This window comes from Boleophthalmus pectinirostris, unplaced genomic scaffold, assembly GCF_026225935.1.
Source record: "Boleophthalmus pectinirostris isolate CB_2022bp ecotype Guang Dong unplaced genomic scaffold, ASM2622593v1 HiC_scaffold_12, whole genome shotgun sequence".
Classification (NCBI taxonomy): domain Eukaryota; kingdom Metazoa; phylum Chordata; class Actinopteri; order Gobiiformes; family Gobiidae; genus Boleophthalmus; species Boleophthalmus pectinirostris.
Window position 1 is genome coordinate 1,171,616 of NW_026571018.1, and position 25,956 is coordinate 1,197,571.

The 25,956-nt window shown below is 43.6% G+C and overlaps 1 protein-coding gene across 1 annotated transcript in view; it reads right to left on the reverse strand.

Moving 5' to 3' along the window:
- Positions 1-8,782: 8,782 nt before the first annotated feature.
- doc2b (double C2-like domains, beta) overlaps positions 8,783-25,956 on the reverse strand; it is a 218,045-nt gene continuing 200,871 nt past the window's right edge. Inside the window, exons 7-9 of the mRNA XM_055148661.1 lie at positions 14,047-14,128; positions 10,363-10,459; positions 8,783-8,916 (exon numbers count right to left, since the gene is read on the reverse strand). Coding sequence (XP_055004636.1) covers positions 8,783-8,916; positions 10,363-10,459; positions 14,047-14,128 — 313 coding nt within the window. The remainder of the gene's footprint in view (positions 8,917-10,362; positions 10,460-14,046; positions 14,129-25,956) is intronic.

Sequence of the window (25,956 nt, forward strand, 5' to 3'; positions counted from 1 at the left end):
GATCACAGGTGAGGCTGTAATCTAGGATTGGGTGCATCATGTGACAAGGCGACAAGACTTTTGTCTTGCCAAGATCTGACCTTTCTGTGTTCATTAAATGATCAATCTTTCTTCAGTGAAGCAAATTTATTTTAGTATATTGAACATAATTTGGGAGGGTTTTAGCTTCATATGAGACATTTCTAAAACCAATCGATTCATTTAAGTCAAGTTATAAGCTTTTGTTTCTACAAAATGGATAAGCGACAAGACTTTTGTCAGGGACTGTATTTCATTCACACATTGAAGGAAATACACAGAATATTATCTATTGTTGATGCTTTCGGAGGATTAGACCAACACCACGGGCCCATCACACACTGATTAAACATCAGACAGAAGTGGGAGAGACAAATTCGAAAACTTTTTTCTTTCATAAAGTCTTGTGTGTGACCTCAGCAGTGTTGGGGAGTAACAGATTACATGTACTGGAGTTACGTAATCAGAGTACAAATTCTGAGCAACTGTATTCAGTTACAGTTACTGTTTCAGTGAGTGGTAATTGGATTACAGTTACTTTGTTGAAATAAATGGATTACACAGCGATATTTTCCTGTTTTTACATTTTGGGCTATATCCCTTCTTTTTTTTTTTTTTTTTCTTCAGTAATTCCACTCATTACCAGACACTAAATCAGGTCTAAAACCAGGAATAAACCAGGACTAACCCAGGACTAAATCAGGGATAAAAACAGGACTAAATCAGGACTAAAAACAGGACTAAAAACAGGACTAAATCAGGACTAAATCAGGATTAAAACCAGGACTAAAACCAGGACTAAACCAGGACTAAATTAGGACTAAAAACAGGACTAAAAACAGGACTAAATCAGGACTAAACCAGGATTAAAACCAGGACTAAAACAGGACTAAAACCAGGACTAAAACAGGACTAAACCAGATATAAACCAGGACTAAAATAGGACTAAAACAGGTTTAAAACAGGATTTAACAGGACTAAACCAATGCTGTACGGACCGTGTCTCCTCCTCTTCTATCAATAATACTTTTAGTTTGGTCATTTTCTTTTAGCAGACAAAACTTCTTATGTGAAGATTTCCTCGTTTTTGCTTTTCTACAGCAAATCAAGTAATCCAAAATATTCAGATTATGTTACTCACTTTAAGTAATTTAATGGATTACGTTATAAACTACATTTTGGCGTATGTAATCTGTAATCTGTAGGGGAATACATTTTAAAAGTCACCTTCCCAACACTGGACCTCAGCAGTCCACAGAGGAGTGGACAGTGGAGACGTTCTGTCTGCTGGTGTGTTTACCTGGTCGTCCTGTTCTCTGAGCTGGAATCAGCTCTACACTTCCCCTCACAGAGCAGCTGCACACTCTTCTCTCTGAAGGTGTGGGGCTCTCGTTTGCTCATGTGCTGTGTTTTGGGCATCAGGCAGTTGGTCCCATGATTCTTTGTAACAGTGTGCCTGACTGGAAGCAAAGACTTGACTATCAGACACTTCTGTTTTAGTAATTACCTGAGAAAATATTGTAAAATGAATAGATTATATTTTACAGTTTCAATTTGTTTCCTATTTAGTAGCTTTCAAGTACCCCGTTGAAAACGAGATGGCGACACATCTCAAGGGGCTTATCCTCCAAACAAATAAATTCAAATTCAAATTCAAATTTTGCCAAAGAGCACATGATGTAAAGAGCATTTATCTGGACAAGAATAAAAGAAAATGAGGTAGAGGCTCTTTAAGCCTGTCTTTAAAAATAAAGTGTAAATGTCCTGTTGAGTTCTACAGTTGAAATGATGACACCATCATATTCTAACATGAACACAGCCTATTGTACTGAACTGTTTTCAACCTTTTTCCACCAGCCATGTACTCTCCTCCTCCTCCTCCTCCTCCTCCTCCTGCTCCCTACCTCTGGTTTCACTGGAACTAATCTGATACTAAATACTGGGGTTGGTGAGGATTGTAGATCCAGTCCCAAACTAAATAATGCTGAGCTTCAACATGCTGGGATCATACGTTTCGAGATTTCTGTCAGAAACAGTAACTCTTCTGCAGCATCTTCACACAGACACCTGCACTCTGACATGATGACACAGTCACATCCTACAATGTGAATACAACCGATGGATCGAACCATAACTTAAACTGCACCAACTTGACTTAGCTGTGTCCTCAGACACGAGGTAAACGTTCAAATCAAATACAGCTTATACTTTGAACAAATGTAATGCTGATTCACTCTTAATGAATAAATCAGCGTTACACTTGAACATGATGGCCCATTTATTTATGTTGTAATTTGTTTTGGTTCAAGACGATTATCCAATCAGAAAGCAGAATGAATACCTGCCTAAAACCACTTCCATAAAGCCAATCCAATCCAATCCTCAATCAGTGCTCGTGCTGCTTCTGCAGCTCAGTTTGTGAATTCTGGAGCTTCTGCTACATACAGATCCTTTGAAATATTTACAATTAAGTAAATTAATAAATGAAAAAAATCTCACATTATCCATCCCTGCTTAAAAGTCTGATATTAAGCAAAATGGGCCCTTGTGAGTTTTAAGCCATGTTAGAATGTTACTACGACATCAGAAACAGACCTGGAGCTCTGTCTTGGTTCATTCACAGATTTACGAATTATTAGTAATCAATAGTAAATATTATTATTAACTAAGAGTAATTATTATTGGGCTGTCTACATATCCAAAGCTCAAACTGTTCAGTTTCCCCTGAAATTAACCAAATGATTCATGGAGCACTTCCTGTATTATCACATGACCTCACAAGGAGGGTTTTTGTTTTGAGAACATGTGTGAATGAAACGAAACACAACTCCAGGCACGTTTGAGATGATGATTAAATATGTTTGAGATGATGATTAAATATGTTTGAGATGATGATTAAATATGTTTGAGATGATGATTAAATATGTTTGAGATGATGATTAAATATGTTTGAGATGATGATTAAATATGTTTGTGATGATTATGACAGAATATTTGGGCCCATACAAAAACAGAGTTTGCAGAGGGAAATCATGCCAAATAAAAGCAGGTAGAGTGGAGCTGGTGGAAAGGAGATCACTAACTTCCAATTGTGTAGTGATTTAGTGTTTTACATTCTTTATATTGCGCCTCTACAGACATGCCATCCTGTAGGGAGCCGTCTGGAGTGGTCTACCCATTTACAAAATGCAAAACGTCAACATGTACATTCTTTAAACATTTACAAAGGAGAAAAACACAACATAAGCATAATGCATTTGTCATTAGTCATTATAGGTGAGGAGTTCACATATGGGAAAGTTGGGCCCTTCTCGCGGCAGCCTGCCGGGGCCACACTCGTGCACTGCAGGGGTGGCCATCGGGAGCAGGAGACAGGCTGGTGTAAACATGCTTGGTCCATGTAAACGTTGATACTCTGCCCTTTGTGGCATATACAGCGAGACATCCAGGTGGAAATGTCTTCACAGAGGAGTGTAAACATAGAGAGCTGCCCTGCCCCGCGGGATTGTGGGATTTGGAGTTTCATTGGCTTTACTGACAAACTTAAAAAGACATGATGAATCATTCTTTTTCAGGGAGTCGTACTGAACTAAATGATTCTAAATGAATTCATTCCACAGTAGAGCCTCAAACGTATTCATCTGATGTATGTTTAAATGTATGTTTCCATGATATTGTTTATATTGTACTGAAAAGATCAGTTTAAACTTTAAACTACATTATGCAAAAAAGACTCTTGTGAGCTTTTAGCCGTGTAAGAATGTTGTTACCGCCTCAAGAACACACCTGGAGTTGTGTTCTGTTTCATTCACACATGTCATCCTTATTATTAGTGTGTTTACTCAAAATGCTCTGTTCCACCTTGTGATGTCATGAAGTGGTAGTTTCCAAGTTAATAGCTCCTTTTACCTTTAGTTTAGCAGAGACTGAAATTATCCAACTGATTCTTATTACCACTTGACATCACAAGGTGGAACGGAGTGTTTAAGATTACAGTTTATGTTTGGACAGATGTGTTCTATGTCAGCATTTGAGAATGCATGGATTAGGTGGGTGACGTATCTCACAGCTGTGGTGTATTTTGGTGACTCAAGCTCTGATACTTAAAGTAGAACTAAACTGTGGAACTGTGCGTCTGGTGTTTTAATGACATGATCTAAACTTCCAGGTCATTTTTATCAGCTTAAGTTGGTAAAAACTTAAGTTTTAAATTCACATCTTTCTTTTCAAAAACACTTACACCTAAGAGTGTGCTGCCTCCAGTGGTCTCTACAGTTGCCAGTAGTTGGTGACATCACACACGACTGCCCTGATTACAGTCAGATATTGCTGATACAAACACCTGTCTGCAGGGGTGGAGTTTTAAGCGTTAGACCTTCAGGTAGGGCCCAGTTTAACAGCTCTATGTGAAATGTCATTATAGATAAGTTTAGTCCTATGTCAAAATGTGTGAATGGAACAAAACACTAACCCAGGGATGTTTTGGGGCAAACAATATTATACCAGGGTCAAAATCACAAAAAAGTCTGTGAACCTATATCCTCTTTTGTGTGGACGCGCTGACACTGCCTTCGCTCATGCACAGTATCATAAGCAGAAAATCTGAAAAATCATGACACATTCTCCACCATCCCACAATCCTCCACAGCCGGCAGCACAATCAATAGTACATGCTTTTCTGTAGATCTACAATCGCTTTTATCAAATCTTATTTTTGACTTTTTTACCGGCCTCAGTCAGTCGTGACAGCGTTGCATAAAAGAAATGAAACTCTTAACACAAGTTTCCATACAGCATTTTTGTATAGAGATGCGTTGGATTACCATAGAGTTTACTGCATTCATGCATACTTGAAGTGAAGGAGATTATCCAAGCTACGCAACAGTGTGAACGGACCCATGATAAGGTGCAGTGTCTGTGTGAAAAAGGAAAAGTGCTGTAATATATAATACTGGGATGGAGTCAAACATGAGGACAGCAAACTCCTGTCGTCTGTTGATACTTTGCAGCTGATTTAATGATGCTAACTAGAAGCCCTGCTCTGTCTGAAGCTCTGTTATGCAAGTTAGACTTTAATCTTTTTGTTCTAATAGAATTGTAACAGAAAGAGACGACTTAGCTGCAACTACAACAGGTGAGTGAAGAATCAGTCTTCCCTCAGTCGTCCAGGTAGAATCCATGTCGAGGAGAAAATTCAGTTTGTCGATTGGACAAAAGTTAGTTTGGTTGAAGACGTTTCGCAGCTCATCCAAGCTGCTTCTTCAGTTCTGGTCAGACGTTGGTGGACACTTCCTTACATCTGTCTGCAGGGAGGAGCTAACAAACTGAAACTAACACACACACTCGTTTACAGTTTCTGTTTGTTAGTTGGGCCTATTAACCTGTGCAGGGTGTGGGGTCATATTATCAGAACAATTCATGGCCATAATGGAGCTCCCACACCTCTGGACCTGAACTGGCTACACCTGTTGTTCTCTTGTTTGTTTTGATTTCGGTTTGAGGATGGAGTTGTAAATAGGAGATAGATGGTGTCTGAGTCTCCATTTCTGTTTAGAGAAGGATTCTCTTTCTTAACAAAAATGGCTTCTTTCACTCCCCTCTCAAACCAATTCTTTTCTCTGGCTAAAATCTGTACCTCACTGTCCTCAAATGAGTGACCTGTGGCTTTTAAGTGGAAATGTACAGCAGACTGAGATCCACAGCTGCTCTCTTGTCTGTGTTGGTACATCCTCTTGTGAAGTAGCTGTTTTGTTTCTTTAGACAGAGACTGGTCCACCCAAAGGACAAAACACCGAGCCACAAACAAAGCAATGTGCTCTACTCTATTCAGTGCAGTGAAGACTGCAGTGAACGCTACACTGGAGAAACTTAGTTAGTGTTAGTTTCAGTGTAATTAGCTCCTCCCTGCAGACAGATATAAGGAAGTGTCCACCAGCGTCTGACCAGAACTGAAGAAGCAGCTTGGATGAACTGTGAAACGTCTTCAACCAAACTAACTTTTGTCCAGTCGACCAACTGAATTTTCTCCTCAACATACAATGGATGAGCTTAAACAAGTCTCTCACATATAAAATGACTATCCCAAACAAACCTAAGCAAGATCGTGTACACTTGTTTTGATCGAAGGCTCCTCAAAAAGTGTTGTTTAAATCCATTTTGTAGTTTTTCTTTTTTGTTAAATTTCAGGTTGTTTGATAATGTGTACATGGAGTGCATTGTGCCTCCATAGTAACTGCTGAACATTCCGTCATAGACATACATGCATATCATCCGAGTGTGATGTCACTGCAAAGTATCAATAGTTATAGTTGGTCTGAGAGCTCTGGTCATGCTTTCAAATGAGCATCAGCATAGACAGTAGAATAAAGTGGACTCTCGGAATAGAGGATATTTCCTGGTACTTTTTTGGTACTTGTTTGAATGCAGCTCAAGTATTTCATCTCATTCTGAAAACACAGACGGTCTACTACTATAACTCAACTTAGAAGTCCCAGATCCTGCATAAGAGATTGCCCAATATGAAGTTTTGGAGCTGATATTAAAAATGGGAATGACACATGCACGGCACACACACCAGTGCAGGGAAAATATTGGTGTCAAATATCAGTAACATTTTCCTCTTGATATTTCTGGTACTGATATTGGAACCAACATCTCTCATGCACTAGTCAGGCTTTTCAAACTACCTGTGCATGCCCCAGTTTATATAACGAGAACGACATCACAAAGCAGGAAGACATTTGGAAACATACGATGAAAAGTTCCGGTGTAGTTCCCGACACTGGACTCATCGACAGATTGTGATCAAACCCACTGGAGTAAATGTGATCAGTGGTAAAATGAAGACTGCAGACGTATGTGCTGTTTGGAATCATCTGGAATTTGGTTGGAATTGTTGATGAGCCAAACATAACAGAACACTACAAAGACATGAAGATGAAAAAAACTGGGACATTTTCTCATTTTTCTTAGATTTTGTCACACGTACTACTGAGCCCACAGGAAGTTGTCGTCGCATGTTTCCAAACGTCTTTCTGGTTTGTTTGGTTTGGTAAGCGTGAATAGAGCCTGTGGGGCGAGGACTTCAACGGAGGATGATGCACTGAAGAGGGAAGCACATCAAATCAGGCTGTTAATACTAGCTGCTACAAAAAATACTCAAAATAAGACTGCCGTGTACTTTACCATACTGCATCTAATTATAAAGCGTTGTGTTGTCTGATAATACAGAAGTGCACAATTAGTGAGTTACTAATTCCTGAACGTCATAATTGTGTTTTTCAAAATTTTAAGAGTGTACAAATCTGGTACAGGGTTTTCAAACTGTTCAAAAGTACCGTAATTTCTGGACTATAAGCCGCTACTTTTTTCTCACACTTTGAAGCCAGCAGCTTTTACAATGATGAGGCGAATATATGGACAGATTCATTGTTTGGCACATGGTTCATTTGTATATACAGTCTATGGTTTGGCAACACAGCGGATGCGCCTCAGCCTGAGTGCAGAAAACGCCGCTGTCTGTGCGGTTCACATGAAGTTGTAATGTTAGAGCTGTTGTCAGCACTGAAACAGTTTATCGCCGTGTGATCAAATAAGTTGTGATGCTACAGTAAATGAACATTAGTGAGCGGGATTCATAATAACAACCTGTATGTGTTAAATCCAGGTGAGTGTGTAAATGATGAGAAGAAATGTCTCAAACTTCAGCAGCCGGACATCCACTCATACCTGATCCATACACCTGTCCCCGCCCCCGAGAGAGTCTGAAATCTGCTGAAATCCTACAAGACTCTGACATGATACAGACAAGACAGAGACTCTTGAAGATGTGGACACCTGTGGCTTATAGACAAGTGCTGCCTATATATGTTAAAAAAAAATAAAATTTGTTGATGCAACTTATAGTCCGGAAATTACGGTAGTCACATTTCAGAGTCCACATGCCCAAATGTCCAACCCTCATCAAAGCATAACAGTAACACCACAATCAGATTGTAAAGGGACAAGCTTTAAGTCACATTCTAATGTGGTTTCCACATCACAATTAGACCTGCAGTTGTGTTTTGTTTCATTCACACATGTACACATGCGCTATTAGGCTGTCTATATCTCCAAAACACTTGAAAACTGGTTTCTTGTCAATTTTGTTCAGTTGTGAAGTTGAGCCACAGAAAGACACAAACAGCTCAAACAAAAACTGTAGCTTCAAAGTTAAACTAATCCAGGCCTGAAATGACCCACGTGATTCTAGTGGAGGTGTGTGGAGTTTAAAAACACAGTGAAGCACGACCTGTATCACCACATGACATCACAAGGTGCTTTCACAAGGAGTGTTTTCAGTTTGAGAGAAAAACTCAGTCTAACTCAGCAGGATTTTGGTGTGAATGAAACAAAACACAGTTCCAGTTATGTTTTTTGAGGAAACAACATTAGAACATAAATTATAAATGAGTGTAATACAGGCCCTTTCAAACTTAAAATACTTTTGGTATTTTGATAATACTGTCCTTGTTTTGGTCCGTTTATTCTTACTGTCAATGTTTTTTGCAAAATCAACCAGAATCGACCAAAATCAACGGACTGAGTAAAATCATGAATTTGAAATGACTCATGAGCCCTGTGTGTTTGTGCGTGTGCGTGTTAAGTGTGAAAAGATGAACATTCCATAGCACAGTTCAGTCCAGAGAGGGTGGGGTCCCATGGGTGCAGCCGGGTCGGGGGAAGAGGGTGCAGTGGGCGGGACCAGTGGGCGGGACTTGGAGCGTTAGTCATTTAGCGCTCCTGGCAGCTCATTGGTTAGCGTGTGCCAACGCTCGATTTTCTTGTCCTTGTTTTTGAGGCAGTCAAACCAGTGCTTGAGCCGCTCCCCGTTTGCATTGATGCCCAAAGACACGCCCCCTGCAGGTTACATGACACATTACAGTTCAGTTACATTAATGACACTACCGCACATCGCATCAGGTTTGTGAAGTTGTTGTGTACAGTTTTGTATCATGTTTTTGTATTTATGAATTGTGAACTGTCGTGTGGGAGCATGGGTGACGTGGGCTTGTGGGTGGAGCCTTGCACACACTCTTGCACTTAACTGTAAAGAGGGTTTGAATAGGGCCCAGGCGAGATTGCTAAATTACTCAAACATGCTTGTATCTAAAACCTCTCCAGTTAAGTTTTTGATGAGGGAACAACGTGGGACATGGGAGAAAGCTCAAAATGTTTTTGCATAATACTCTATTTTTCACACCCATGACTTGGTATTTTACACTTTAATAACGTCTAAATATTACAGGTACGGACAATGAGTTCTGTTTTAGCCCCAAAGTCTGCATGGATTGGGTGTCAGACACCCATTTAGAAAAGACAAAGTCCCACATAAAAATGATTTGTTTTTGCATTGATGGAAGCATCGTTCATGGGCAGAGGTGGGTAGAGTACCCCAAAATTACTCAAGTAAGAGTACTTCAAAATATTAACTCAAGTAGAAGTGGTGGTCCAAGAAAATGCAAAAAAGTATTTGGGAATACTACTACTCAATTAAGAATACCTTAATAATGAGTAACTGTTGGGACATAACATGTGAGATGAGGTTAAATGTTTTTGAGGTCCTCATTTATGAAACTGCCGTACGGTGAGATCAGTGTGTATATTTAGTGTAAAACAAAAATGAATCAGTACAAATATTTAGTGTACGACACACAAATGACTAACTGCACAGGAAAACAACTTTTAACTGCATGAAACATATTGCTCCTTAATATGTTTTATTTTTTAGAATCAGTTGATCCAAAATTCCATTAATTTTTTTTTGTTCACTTTTGTTTGATTATTTGTTCCACACCAGGCGATAAAATAGTTATTATGTAGCACATAGACTCCAGTGTGGAGTCCAGTGACATATATCCAGCACTCCTGCACACAGTGGGTTTGACTGTGCGTGACTCGGGGATGCGGGCTCCAAAATGCAGTGAAATACAGTAAAAAGTCCCCTGGTGAGGACCCCAGACCCTCTGATACACACAGTATCACACATTTGTAATATTAAAGTCAAACACCAACAGAAATCATGGTCACAAAGTACAAACATTGACAATATTTTCTCCCTCAACCCCAGTCTCCTGCTTTTTGATAATCCCAGTGTGATCACCCTAAGATACATTCACTTCAGTTACTGGACTAGTTTCCCCAAATGCGTTCTTCTAATTTGAGTACCACTATTTTGTACTTCTACTTGAGTAAAATTATTTTACTTGAGTACATTTTTGGCCACTATTCCCATCCTCCTTGGCTAGGCTGAGTAGTTTGAGTGTTCTACAGTTCTACAATAGGTCCAGTTTAAAGAGCTGTTACCAATGAAGTCGTTGGATTTGCCGATGTCGTAGTCCCACACAGTCACCTCCAGGGTCTTCTTGGTCAGGTCTGCATATTTAATGTCATAACAGAACTCCTGCAGCAGAGGGACAAGACACACATTACCAACACCACAAAGCTCTTATATTACACAAAACTGACCATGATGTTGTTCCCTCCACGTGAACAGAGCTGGACTTGTGTTTTGTTCCTTTTACATGTTTGACTAACTCTTTCTTTTTAGTCTGTCTACATTTCCAAAGCTCTAAATGCTCTTTTCCATCTTGTGATGTCATGAGGCAGTAGTTTAAAGTGAACAGCTCCTTTTACCTTGATTATAGTGAACAATGGAGCACTGAATTACGCTATGACATCACAAGGTGGAACAGAATGTTTTGTGTTTGAGAGAAGAACTTAGCCTAAATCTGCAGGGTTTTGTGTTAAACATGTGTGAATGAAACAAACACAACTCCAGGTCTGTTTGTGATGAGGAAACGACATCAGAACAGATGAGAAAATAATGTATTATGGCCAATTTAAAAACGTCATGTTGTGCTTGTGTCTGCTGAAATTATATTTGCACATTTTCAATCCTTCACTGAGGGAGGAGCCTGTTTTCTGCTGAGATCATCTACAAGCTACAAGCTGACACTGACGTCTGCTCTCAGTGGACACCACAATCTAAACTATAATAAGATGGAAGTCAGAGGAATTGCTTCTTTTATTAAGTCATTTTAGATCAATATTGTGATTTAAAATGTCCAAATTATAACATAATGATCCACAGGTTTCACAGATTCTTACTGTAGAGCACACACAAACACAAGATTTTTTCTTTAAGGTGTGTTGGATTGAGGACACGTGCTGAAAATATCAGTCTGTTTATTCCTACAAGTACAAAGATCTGCATCCAACAACAAACAAACAACTAATAAATAAATAATAATATACACCATACAAAAAGATCGACCTCAAAACAAGCCTGAAGTGACACTCATGAACTTTTGCTAAAATCATCAGCCCCTCACATGGACACTGGCTTCAACAGGACCCTAAACCACAGTGTGTCCTCTTCTAAAGGAACAGAGGACAGAACTTTAATTTCACCCATGAAGCTGCTACTTTGACATGAAACTTTATGTCACGTGTATCATGTAAATCTGTGAGTGAAATCTGACTCATGTACAAACATCACACTGTTCAACTGCACTGTGGAAACGTCTCATACTCATCTCATCTGTTTTATTTATGATGGAAACATTGTTTAATGTCATTGATTATCATCATATTATGTCATTGTATTATGATTACAGCTGTTATTTATGCTACAGTCAAAGTTAACAATGTCATTTTTATTTTAAACTGGAGTTCAAGAAGGACGAGCTGAGAGGAAGCCCTGATATGTCCATGTAATGTCATCAGGACGCCAGGCCCTGTCCACCGGGCCCTGTCCACCGGGCCCTGTCCCATAAGAGGCAATATATATTCTTACATACTGGTGCAACCCGCGTAAAGCAGTCATTATTTCTACAATGAGAATATATTTTTCCATGTATTTTGAACCAGTAAATGTAGACATATTTAAATAATGCAAGACAGAGTCCTGATGGCAGATGTAATGTGAACAGATGAGATGAGAATATATATTCAAAAGATATAATGTTTTGTGTTAATCTCATTCTGGAAAGCCGCGGGTCGCTCACATGAGAGGATTGTGTAGTCTGAGTGTGACCGCTGCTGGGGTCAGAGAATGGCCAGAGGGTGAGAGGAGGACACTGCCCGCAAATGTCAACCAAATGTCACAATCACAGTGACACGCAGTCCACACGCTCCTGTCATCCCACAATACTGTACTGGACATCCTCTGCACCAAAACACCTGAAACACCTGACATCCTCTGCACCAAAACACCTGAAACACCTGACATCCTCTGCACCAAAACACCTGAAACACCTGACATCCTCTGCACCAAAACACCTGAAACACCTGACATCCTCTGCACCAAAACACCTGCCAGTACATCCTCTGCACCAAAACACCTGCCAATACAATCTCTGCACCAAAACACCTGCCAGTACATCTCCTGCACCAAAACACCTGAAACACCTGACATCCTCTGCACCAAAACACCTCCTGCACCAAAACACCTGCCAGTACATCTCCTGCACCAAAACACCTGCCAGTACATCCTCTGCACCAAAACACCTGCCAGTACATCCTCTGCACCAAAACACCTGCCAGTACATCCTCTGCACCAAAACACCTGCCAGTACATCTCCTGCACCAAAACACCTGCCAATACATCCTCTGCACCAAAACACCTGACATCCTCTGCACCTCTGCACCAAAACACCTGCCAGTACATCCTCTGCACCAAAACACCTGAAACACCTGACATCCTCTGCACCAAAACACCTCACATCCTCTGCACCTGCAAATGTCAACCAAATGTCAGCCATCAGAGAGACATGCAGTCTTCATCACAGCTGAGGCTGTTTGAATGTCCTGCTACAGATCCTCAAGATCAGCCCCAGAAATGTAGAGCTGCTCAGCCTCTCAGCCATTTTTAGTTAGTAACTAAGTCCAGCCCCGTTGTGTTTTAGAGCGAAACTTCTTAAAACCACATCTTTAAACTGCATTCATCTGAAGACAGGGAGGGTTAAGCTCAGAGTTGCTTTTTTAAAGGGGTAGTAAAGAAGTTAAATGAAGCTATTGTTGTGAAGATAGAGAATCACTCTCTGAACAGGCATGGTGGACACAGAAGTGTCCATAGACCTTGGAATAAAGCTACAGCAAGCCAATCAAACACTAATCAGATACCGTATTTTCTGGGCTATTAGTCGCTCTAGATTATAAGTCGCACTGTCATAGAATGGTCTATTTTCCAACTTTTTTCACATATAAACTGCACCAGACTATAAGGTGCATTAAAGGAAACCCAACAGTGTGATGGGTGAGTGGTTTTGTTTGTTTGTGGTGTTCACGGTGACTCTGGGCTTTGTTCAGTTGTGGTGTGTAGGGAGGGTGCTGTCTGGGACCAACGGATTGTCGGCGTGTTCAGTGACTCAGTTGTTCAGTTGTGTCTAGAAGTGGCACATTGCACTTGCTTTTTCGGTTTGTTCCTTCGTTCCGTTCCTCGTCGTGGAGTGATGAGTGTGTCTGTGGGTGTGTTTCTCTGTGCGGTCGCTGTCTGCTCCGTGTGTGTTTGCGTGTTCTGTGGGTGGTGCAGCTTTGTAGTTTACTGAAGTCGTGCTGGGACACCTGAGTGGATTAGTGTATAGGGCACTCTGGACTGTGGGGCGCGCGGTCGTTTTTTGATGGAGTTAGAGGCTTAAGAGCGCGTCTAATAGTCCGGAAAATACAGTATTTAACAAGGAACGCAAATGCACAATAACAACCTGTAATGATGTTAGCTGCAAACAAGGGCAGGCCAGTGTGGGGCTGGACTGAGTGAACTCAGTGTTGGACAAACCCTATAGAACCTCAAGCCAGTTCCATCAAACTGAAAATGGTTTCTAGATGGAAACCAAAACCAAACCAAAACATCTTGATTAGAAAAACAGTGCCCAGATGAACACGGTTGAAACCTGCTCTACAATGAGATAAACATGACTGGGTTAAATGTTTTACTCTTGTATTACACAGGAGGTCCATGTATAGTATGTTTGGGTCAAATGTCCATACCTCGTTGAATTCTGGGTTGAGCGTCTTCTTCTTCACGGCCGTCTTGTGCTTGGATTTCTTGTTCTCGTCTGGCTTCAGATACCTGCACACACACAACCACGAGAGGAGACGGAGAGGTGAGGAGGCTGCTGCTTCTCCACAACAAAAGTTTCATATTGCATCTTTAAAGGCCTGTAGTACACAGAATGGACTCTTGTGAGCTTTCAGTGATGTTACTGCTACCTGCCCAAACTCAGACGTGGAGTTGTGTTTTTACACATGTTTGAGTACTCCTGCATTATTAGTCTGTTTACATTAAGTCTGTTTTCCATTTTTTCAAGAGGTAGTTTTAAAGTAACACCTAATTTATACCTTTAGTTCAGCAGAGATTGGCAATTCCAGAAGAAATTATCCAAATTATTCCAGTGAAGTTAGTCAAGTGAAGTAGTGAAAGAGTTTAAAACACAGTGGAGCACTTTCTGCTCCTCCTTGAACCGTCACCTTATCGTGGTGGAGGGGTTTGAGTGCCCGAATGATCCCAGGAGCTATGTTGTTGGGGGCTTCATGCCCCTGGTAGGGTCACCCAAGGCAAACAGGTCCGGGGGGACGGGTCAGACGAAGAACGGTTCAGAAGCCCCTTATGATGAATCACACACAGAGGCCAGTTACGTCGCCCGGATTGGCGTCACCGGGGCCTCACCCTGGAGCCAGGCCTGGGGTGGGTGCTCGCCAGCGAGCGCCTGGTGGCCGAGCCTCCCCCCACGGGGCTCGGCCAGGCTCAGCCCGAAGGAGCGACGTGGGGCCGTCCTCACGTGGGCCCACCACCCGCAGGAGGATCCATATGGGGCCGGTGCAGAGAGATCTGGGCAGCAGTCGACGGCGGGGGCCTCGGCGACCAGATCTCCGGACATGGAGACTAGCTCTGGGGACATGGAATGTCACCTCGCTGGGGGGGAAGGAGCCTGAGCTTGTGCGGGAGGTTGAGCGTTACCGACTAGATATAGTCGGCCTCACCTCCACGCACAGTTTGGGCTCTGGAACCCAACTCCTTGAGAGGGGCTGGACTCTCCATTTCTCTGGCGTTGGCCGCGGGGAGCGGCGGCGGGCTGGTGTGGGCCTGCTCATTGCCCCACAGCTCAGTCGCTGTGTGTTGGAGTTCACCCCGGTGAACGAGAGGGTCGCGTCCCTGCGCCTTCGGGTCGGGGACAGGTCTCTCACTGTGGTGTCGGCCTACGGGCCGAACAGCAGTGCAGAGTACCCGGCCTTCTTGGAGTCCTTGGGAGGGGTACTAGACAGTGCACCGACCGGGGACTCCGTTGTTCTCCTGGGGGACTTCAACGCCCACGTGGGCAACGACAGTGACACTTGGAGAGGGGTGATTGGGAGGAACGGCCTCCCCGATCTGAACCCGAGCGGTGTTTTGTTATTGGACTTCTGTGCTAGTCACAGTTTGTCCATAACGAACACCATGTTCGAGCACAAGGGTGTCCATAAGTGCACGTGGCACCAGGACACCCTAGGCCGGAGGTCGATGATCGACTTTGTCGTCGTGTCATCTGATCTCCGGCCGCGTGTCTTGGACACTCGGGTGAAGAGAGGGGCTGAGCTGTCAACTGATCACCACCTGGTTGTGAGTTGGGTTCGCTGGCGGAGGAGGAAGCCGGAAAGACCTGGCAGGCCCAAGCGTGTAGTGAGGGTCTGTTGGGAACGTCTGGCGGAGCCCTCTGTCAGAGGGACCTTCAACTCGCACCTCCGGGAGGACTTCTCCCGGATTCCGGGGGAGGCCGGAGATATGGAGTCCGAGTGGGCTTCATTCTCGGCCTCTATTGTCAATGCAGCTGCTCGGAGCTGTGGGCGTAAGGTCTGTGGTGCCTGTCGCGGCGGCAACCCCAGAACCCGGTGGTGGACACCGGAAGTAAGGGATGCTGTCAAGCTGAAGAAGGAGTCCTATCGGGCCTTGCTGGCTCGGGGGACTCCTGAGGCAGCTGACAGGTACCGGCGGGCCAAGCGTGCTGCAGCCCGTGTGGTCGCGGAGGCAAAAACTCGGAGCTGGGAGGAGTTCGGGGAGGCCATGGAGAAGGACTATCGGACGGCCTCAAAGAGATTCTGGCAAACCGTCCGGCACCTCAGGAGGGGAAAGCAGTTCTTCACCAACACTGTTTACAGTGCGGGGGGAGAGCTGCTTGAACCTCGACTGGGGACGTTGTCCGGCGGTGGAAGGAATACTTTGAGGATCTCCTCAATCCCACCGTCACGTCCTCCGAGGAGGAGGCCGAGGCTGGGGACTCGGAGGCGGACTCATCCATCACCCTGGCCGAAGTCACTGAGGTGGTTGGCAAGCTCCTTGGTGGCAAGGCTCCGGGGTTGGATGAGATCCGTCCTGAGTACCTGAAGTCTCTGGATGTTGTGGGGCTGTCTTGGCTGACACGCCTCTTCAACATCGCGTGGCGGTCGGGGACAGTACCTCTGGACTGGCAAACCGGGGTGGTGGTCCCTCTGTATAAGAAGGGGGACCGGAGGGTGTGTTCCAACTATAGGGGGATCACACTCCTCAGCCTTCCCGGTAAGGTCTATGCCAGGGTACTGGAGAGGAGAATCCGGCCGATAGTCGAACCTCGGATTCAGGAGGAGCAGTGTGGTTTTCGTCCTGGCCGTGGAACACTGGACCAGCTCTACACTCTCCATAGGGTGCTCGAGGGTTCATGGGAGTTTGCCCAACCAGTCCACATGTGTTTTGTGGATCTGGAGAAGGCATTCGACCGTGTCCCTCGTGGTGTCCTGTGGGGGGTGCTCTGGGAGTATGGGGTCCGGGGCCCTTTGCTAAGGGCTGTCCGGTCCCTGTATGACCGGAGCAGGAGCTGTGTTCGCATTGCCGGCAGTAAGTCAGACCTGTTCCCGGTGCATGTTGGACTCCGCCAGGGCTGCCCTTTGTCACCGGTTCTGTTCATTGTATTTATGGACAGAATTTCTAGGCGCAGTCAGGGGCCGGAGTGGGTCCGGTTCGGGGACCACAGGATTTCATCTCTGCTGTTTGCGGACGATGTTGTTCTGTTGGCTTCATCGAGCCAGGACCTGCAGTGTGCACTGGGGCGGTTTGCAGCCGAGTGTGAAGCGGCTGGGATGAAGATCAGCTCTTCCAAGTCCGAGGCCATGGTTCTCGACCGGAAAAAGGTGGCTTGCCCTCTCCGGGTGGGTGGGGAGTCTTTGCCTCAAGTGGAGGAGTTCAAGTATCTCGGGGTCTTGTTCGTTGTGGTGAAGAGGGAGCTGAGTCGAAAGGCGAAGCTCTCGATTTACCGGTCAGTCTTCGTTCCTACTCTCACCTATGGTCATGAGCTCTGGGTAGTGACCGAAAGGACAAGATCGCGGATACAAGCGCTCGAAATGAGTTTCCTCCGCAGGGTGGCTGGGCGCTCCCTTAGAGATAGGGTGAGGAGCTCAGTCACACGGGAGGAGCTCGGAGTAGAGCCGCTGCTCCTCCAGGTCGAGAGGAGCCAGTTGAGGTGGCTCGGGCATCTGTTCCGGATGCCTCCTGGGCGCCTCCCTCGGGAGGTGTTCCGGGCATGTCCCACCGGGAGGAGGCCCCGGGGAAGACCCAGGACACGCTGGAGGGACTATGTCTCTCGGCTGGCCTGGGAACGCCTCGGGGTCCCCCGGAGGAGCTGGAGGACGTGTCTGGGGTGAAGGAAGTCTGGGAGTCCCTGCTTAGGCTGCTCCCCCCGCGACCCGGCCCCGGATAAGCGGACGAAAATGGATGGATGGATGGATGGAGCACTTTCTGTATTTCATCATCACAAGGTAGAAGAGAGAGGTTTTTTTATTTGAGAGAAGAAGTATGATTTGATGAGAAACTTTATAACATAGATGAGAAAATAGCATGATGTATAAGTCCATGTTTAGTTCAGCTGTGTTTCCCATTTCTTCTTATTTGATGTTTTCAGAATTTATTTACTAATGAGTTCATTTATGTTCTCCATTGACCAAAGTAACTTTGCGACTAAACAGCCACAAAATCTTTCTGGCACAAAGGGCCCATATATTTGTCTGTTCTTCAAAAGTTTAGTTTGAATTGAGGGCCATTTTGGTCCAGCATTTTTGGACACTGCACTGACCATCTCTAGGGGGCGCACACTCTGACTGAAACCGTGAAAATGAAAGATGGCTTTGACTGCTCTTTATAGTGGCTAAAAATTCACACACAAGTATCCAAAAATAACAACATAGCAGACCTAGACCTAGACCATGGTTCAGTCCAAGTTTAGTCCTGTTTTATTCCTGATTCAGTCCTGGTTTAGTCCTGGTGCAGTACTTGTGTAATCCTTGTGCAGTCCTGGTTCAGTCCTGGTTTAGTCCTGGTTCAGTCCTGGTTCAGTCCTGGTTTAGTCCTGGTTTAGTCTTGGTTTAGTCCTGGTTTACTTCTGGTTTAGTCCTGGTTCAGTCCTGGTTTAGTCCTGGTTTAGTCTTGGTTTAGTCCTGGTTTACTTCTGGTTTAGTCCTGGTTTAGTTCTGGTTTAGTCCTGGTTTAGTTCTGGTTTAGTCCTGGTTTAGTCTTGGTTTAGTTCTGGTTTAGTTCTGGTTCAGTCCTGGTTTAGTCCTGGTTTAGTCTTGGTTTAGTCCTGGTTTACTTCTGGTTTAGTCCTGGTTTAGTCTTGGTTTAGTCCTGGTTTACTTCTGGTTTAGTCCTGGTTTAGTTCTGGTTTAGTCCTGGTTTAGTTCTGGTTTAGTCCTGGTTTAGTCTTGGTTTAGTTCTGGTTTAGTCCTGGTTTAGTCAAGATTTAGTTCTGGTTCAGTCCTGGTTTAGTCCTGGTTTTTAGTCTTGGTTTAGTCCTAGTTTAGTTCTGGTTTAGTTCTGGTTTAGTCCTGGTTTAGTCTTGGTTTAGTCCTGGTTTAGTTCTGGTTTAGTTCTGGTTTAGTCCTGGTTTAGTCTTGGTTTAGTCCTAGTTTAGTTCTGGTTTAGTTCTGGTTTAGTCCTGGTTTAGTCTTGGTTTAGTTCTGGTTTAGTTCTGGTTTAGTCCTGGTTTAGTCATGATTTAGTTCTGGTTCAGTCCTAGTTTAGTCCTACTTTAGTCCTGGTTTAGTCCTGGTTTAGTCCATGGGAGTGGATCTTTCCTTCACTGTGGATCTTGTGGTGAACTCTTGAGTTTTTGTGAGCTCTTCCTGCAGGAGGGGGGTCGGGGGGACAGGGGGCGCTCTGGGACAAATCTCCATCACTCATAGATGATGTTCTTGTTCCACAAAGCCTGTTATCCAAATCAAGGACTGCAGCTATGACAGTATTGATCTTGTGACCACTACTGATCACGTGACAGTAGATTTGAATATACATATTAAATAAACTCGTCCATTACCTCTGCAATCGGTGTTTCAAAGCCACTTGGCTGCAATGGGAGGACTTTGTTGTGTCCATAAAAAATAAAATTGATTTATATTTTGATTGAAACATCAGTCAAACTAGTGCCAGTGCAAAGTGGGAGGTGTTCAAAGCCTTCATCAGAGGAGAAATCATTAGTTCTACAAGCTCAAACAATTAAAGAGAGACGCTCACTGTAGAAAGACAAATAAAAACACTAGAATATGATACAGATCAAACAGATGATTTAACCAAACAAAAAGAATTGCTCCTTTTGAGAAGTAAATGAAAGAAACTATCAACAGAAAAAGCAGCAAAAAGTCTATTGCGACTTTAACAATCCTGTTATGATCAAGGGGAAAAGGCAACATGTTTGGCTTGGAGAATTAAACTGCAGACAGAACGAGCAATCAATATAAAAACATCTGATGATGATTTAACTGTTGACCCCCAACATATAAATGATTCTTTTATGAATCAGATGTTCTCAAACATGTCCTCAAATGAGAAATGAGAAAAGAAGAAAGACTCAACCCTGAAGTCCACACTCCGTTCTCAAATACAAAAGGGGGATTTACTTAGTTAAGTGTCAAAACTGCTCCTGATATTATGAATGAGGTTCAACTGAATTATAATCCCTTAACGTCAGAGGTGTGACAATCATTAGACAGATGGAAAACAATGACCATTTCAATAACTGGCTGAATAAATATGATTAAAATGGCCATGTTAGTCTTTACAACATATCTTTTTCAGTATCTTTTTCAGTCTATACCTCTTCCGTTGACTGAATTATTTTTGAGATAAACTGCTTCTGAGCTTCATGTGGAACAATAAGAAGGCAGGATTATGCCTGAGAGCTTTACCTGCTTTATGACACAGGAGGTTTACAGCTGCCCATTTTGAAATGCTCTAATATTTTGATTTCTGCTCAGTTATGTTCTGCAATGTTTTACTTCTCCACAGAGGATCCACCATCTTGCGTAGCAATAGAACATCTCTCCATAAAAGAATATTTATACTCTCCTCAACCTAGGATCTTAAAAAGCTTACCCACAATCCCTTTTGTGGAATGCACAGAAAGGTATAAATGATCTAGGCTATATGTATTCAAATGGTCAACTACTGATGCTTCATCAAATTTCTCAGAAATTTTCTATCCCTGTCATCAGAGCTTAAACTCCTCAAATTTAAATGGACGGAAGTAGATCTTTGTTTTAAAAGACTTTAATGTCACATGATAAAGAATTGAGCATGGATAGAAAGGAAACATGGATGATGGACACTCAAGAGAGCACTCAAGCTGCCGACTGGGAAAAAGCTCGTGTTAAAGCCCAAAATAAACCATTTATACTAGAATACGGTTGTTAAAATATAAATGATTAATGAGAACCTACAGTATGTCGCTCCTGTCAAATGACATGAATGGGCCTTGATATTCCAGATATTTGTAATAAATGTGTAAATGATGAGGGTACTTTGTTGCACTGTTTATGGGACTGCTGAAAAGTTCAGAACTACTGACAATCTGATTCAGACCATATTCACTGTAGCTGGTGTGGAGGTTCCTCATCAGGCAACGCTCTGTATTGTGGGTTTGTATCCCAAAGATTTCATTGTCAATAAAAAACAAGCCACACTGGTGGATTTTGGTCTCTGCAGGTCAGAAGGACTCTCTAACAATCAAAATGTGAGCGGCCAACTTTAAAAGTTTAGAATATGGAAATGCATCTTGCTTTGCATTCTAAAGACTTACATTAATTTCGAGAGGGACAGTTGAGGATTTTGAGCACATTTGGAGACCCTCAGTAGAGCTTTTGATAAAATAAGTAATTTTTATTATGATAAATAAATATTAAATAGATTGTTAAAAAAAAAAAAAAAAAGAAGTCAGAGTGCTATCACAACACAATCAGCGTGCATCCTCCTCAAGAAACTCCTGCACATCACATCAGGTTTGTCAAGTTGTGACAGTTTTGTATCATATTTTTGTGTATTTATGGAGAATAGTTGTGTGGGAGCATGAGGGATGTAGGCTTGAGGCTTGTGGGTGGAGCATTGGACAGAATCGTCCTGTAAACCATAAAGAAGAGGACCTTGGAGAGTTCTCTAGATCACTTAAACATGCAGGCGGGTGAGGCGGGCGGTGTACGTGCGGGTGAGGCGGGCGGTGTACGTGCGGGTGAGGCGCGGGCGGTGTACACGCGGGTGAGGCGCGCGGTGGTGGTACACGGGTGAGGCGCGCGGTGTACGTGCGGGTGAGGCGGTGCGTGTACACGCGGGTGAGCGGGCGGTGTACGTGCGGGTGAGGCGGGCGTGTGTACGTGCGGGTGAGGCGGGGTGGTGTACACGGGGTGAGGCGGGCGGTGTACGTGCAGGTGAGGCGGGTGTTGTACACACGGGTGAGGCGGGCGGTGTACGTGCAGGTGAGGCGGGTGTTGTACACACGGGTGAGGCGCGCGGTGTACGTGCAGGTGAGGCGGCGTGTACGTGCGGGTGAGGCGGGTGGTGTACACGCGGGTGAGGCGGCGGTGTACGTGCGGGTGAGGCGGGTGGTGTACACGCGGGTGAGGCGGGCGGTGTTGTACGTGCGGGTGAGGCGGGCGGTGTACGTGCAGGTGAGGCGGGTAGTGTACACGCGGGTGGTGTATATCTCTCCACAGCAGCACAGTCGATGTTCAGTGGCGGGGGTTGGGTGTGGTCTCTCTGGAAGTCCACAACAATCTGCTTAGTCTTGGTGACATTCAGTTGGAGGTTGTTGTCTCTGCACCACGTGGTCAGAAGTTCGACCTCTTTCCTGTAGTGAGTCTCGTCGTCCTTGGTGATGAAACCCACCAGACTTGTGTCGTCGGTGAACTTCACAAGGTGCTTGGTGCTGGAGGTTGTTGTGCAGTCATGTGTCAGCAGGGTGAAGAGCAGAGGACTGAGCACGCAGCCTTGGGGACATTATTATTTTTTTATATTATTAAGTCATATTATGCTTCAATAAATTTGATGCCTTCTCTGCCCAGCTCTGACTAGAAGCTTACAGGGTCATTGCACAGGCCCTTTAACTAAAGTTTCAACTAAAGTAAAAAACAAAAACAAACAAGGTACCATAGACTGCACATGATCCCACTGAAGGGCTAACCACTCTGCCACACAGGATATTCAGATACTCAGATTTTTTTTCTCCAAAAGAATGTGAGTATGCACATTTCATTAGGTTCCCATAAATGTGAACATACAATCTGAAAACTGTTCATACATAAAACATGTGATTCTTAGAGTTTGCAAACCTTTTATCTTCACTTCATTTTTCATTTCATTTTCAAACCAGCTGCATTGATTCTACTGATCGATCAGCTCAGCCCATCCCACAGTGTCACTGAACAAAAATGGCTGCTTTAAGATGAATGCACTGATGTCCACGGAGATGGATGGGCTGTGGAAAGATGTGAATGCATGGATATAGTACCCTGACATCCAGGAAAAAAATTCATTCACCTCTCTAGACTTACAATGTGGGAGTACAAACTCTGAAATACTGTATGAGAAGTGATTAGCACCCAAAGTACCCCATGAGCACCCAAAGCACAGACGCATACAGCCCTTTGCCTGTGCGTCTGCTGACACGTCCCTGTTCCATGAACTATCTATCCTCTCCACATTACTACAACTATGATCATGAAATAATAACACATTCAGAGAGTTCACTCTAGACAAAGGAACAGCCTCAGGAATATATAAAATGCTCAATAACTTTTATAACACAGCCTCAGTGAGAACAGAATTTAAAGTGCAATTTAACTCCACAATGGAAACAAATCTGGAGAGACGCTACAAAAATCTCCAAATCAGTGAGACTTAGGTTGATACAACTTAAAACATTACACAAAGCAAATGTAACTCCAGCCACACTCAAAAGAGCCTCACTCCAGTGACCTTTGTGAGCAAAAAGGAACATTACCTCCATGTTGTGGCACTGTCCAGAGATTCAGGCTTTTTGGAATCAAATAACTTGTGTTGTTTCTAAGTTACTAAATAAAAGCCTTTCGTTAAGTCCACTTACCTGTTTGTTAGGTTGCCTTTCTGCTCAATTTCCAATAAAATATCAGTACAAAATTGCCAGTCGCGCCTTTATAGTAGCAACAATTATAATGATTAAGTGGAAACACAGCAAACCAAACAGTTTTTCAATAGAAAATTGCATGCAGGAATTTGTTTTTTCTGATGGAACAGATTTTTGACCATGATAAGAGGATGAATCTAAATATTAAAACTGATCAGATTTAGAATCATGCTTCTAATATATAATACACCAAAGTATTGTAAGTATATAAGTATTAGCAGAACAACAGAAGGTGCTCTGTGGGGATGCACTGTTGAGACACAGGTGTTAGAAATTGGCGATGATGTGGAAATTTGTTTTGTATCGAATGTTGGTCCTATTTGGTGTATATATATTTACATATATATACACACACACACACACACACACACACACACACGCACACACACACACATATATATATATATAAAAGTGCTCCTCACTTTTCACCTTTCACTTTCTTCTCTCACATCCAACTTGACTCCTCTACCAGAGGCCTGGGAGCTTGAGAGTTCTGGACAGTATCTTTGCTGTTAATATCCTGCACTTTTCTGGACTGACCACAGGCACCATTGATGCCTTCACCTTCCAGACCTTCTCCAGCTCTTCTTGAGCCCCTGGTATTTCTCTAGTTTCTCTATGTTCCTTTTTCCTTATACTACTATGTCTGGTTGGCCCATCACCATCCTCTCAGTCTGTATCTGAAGTCCCACAGGATCTTGGCTTGGTTGTTCTCCACAACCTTTGGAGGTGTTTCCCACCTTGATCCTGGGGTTTCCAGCCCGTACTCTGCACAGATGTTTCTGTACACTATGCCCGCCACTTGGTTATGTCGCTCCATGTCTGTTTCCCTGCAGCATCTTACACCTGCAGTTATGTGCTGGACTGTCTCAGGAGCCTCTTTGCACAGTCTACACCGTGGGTCTGGTCTGGTGTGGTAGATCCGGGCCTCTACTGCCCGGGTGCTCAGGGCCTGCTCCTGTACTCCAGGATCAGTGCCTCTGTGTGTCCTTCAGACCAGTCCTCTGAAGCCATTGGTAGGATTTCTTGATACTAGCCACTTCAGTTCTGTTCCGGTGGTTTGCTCCATGTAGGGGTTTGTCCCTCCAGCTCCTCTTCCTCTGGACCCCACTGTCTGAGACATTCATCTGTCGGGGCCTTGTCCTTGATGTTCTCAAGCAGCTTGGATGTTTCATCCTGGACAGTGGTTCCCACACTCACTAGTCCTCAGCCTCCTTCCTTCCGGCCTGTGTACAGTCTCAAGGTGCTGGATTTGGGATGGAACCCTCCCTGTAGCACTTTGAGATTATTTTATGTAAAGTGCAATATAAATAAAATGTATTATTATTATTATTATTATTACATGGTCAGGAGCTTTTGTGTCTTAACATCTGTGATCTGTATCTCCTCCTTTGGCCAGTGCATGATTCCTGCTGGGATCTGATCACTGACAGGACGGAGCTGTTTACTGCCCAGGTCTTGTTCTTGACATTGAGCTGCTTCTTAGGACTTGTGTCACTCGTATTTGGCTTGTCCTTGTTGCCTCTTCTACTGTAAATACTATAGACAAGCCTGTTAATCAATTAGTTGACTGAAAAGAGTTTGTGGTAAAAGCTCTCAAAACTATTCTTCTGTAATCTCTGTATTTGACCCAAACTGCACTCACAAGACTACACCTGCAGGGGGGAGCTCATGATAAAATTTCTCTTTCTTTAAAAAAGTACTAGGACTTGTGAATCATGAGTTTAATCAGATTTTTTACAGAGAAATGCCAAAAAATATTGCTCTGTCCCACAGAAATCCTGATCATCTCAATAAAACAAAGAGTCGATCCATCCAAACTTTGGTTTAAGACTCCATCCACCCATTCACTGTCTAAGCTGAACAACTGAAGAAGCACAGTCCTGTACGACGTACTTTAACCTTTCCACGTCTCAGATCTGTACAAACATTGTAGGACTTTGACTTGAGTTTGAGTCCATTTTACGTTTATCATTTGTGGAGAAATGGATCTTGTTGCACACCTGATAATCACTGTCCATCAGCAGCCTATCATCATAACAGCACTGGTGACACGAGTCCAACAGAGCCCCATCTGATCCAAGTCCTAACACACACAGCAAAGCCTGGTCGACTCTGCGCTCCCAGCCAATCAGAGCTCTCCAATTTCCCTCTTTGCACCAGGTTATTATTGCAATAATATCATTACAGTAGATTACAGACCGAGCTGTCAGTCAAAGAGTCTCCCACTGACAATAAGAGAAAGTCTCTGACCACATTCAAACTGCACCTTAAACTGTGGTTGAAGGAAAACCAAGTCTGTGAACACTCTGAATTTGGCCTTTTACTGCTCTGTGTTCTGTCTCTGTGAAACAGTTTTATATTTTGTGTTGTTCTCTGTGTCACCTGCCCTGGATCAAGACTTTAGACTTTAGAATTTAGACTTTATTATCTCCAGGGAGAAATTCATTTTCATGCACACAGAGCTCTTTTG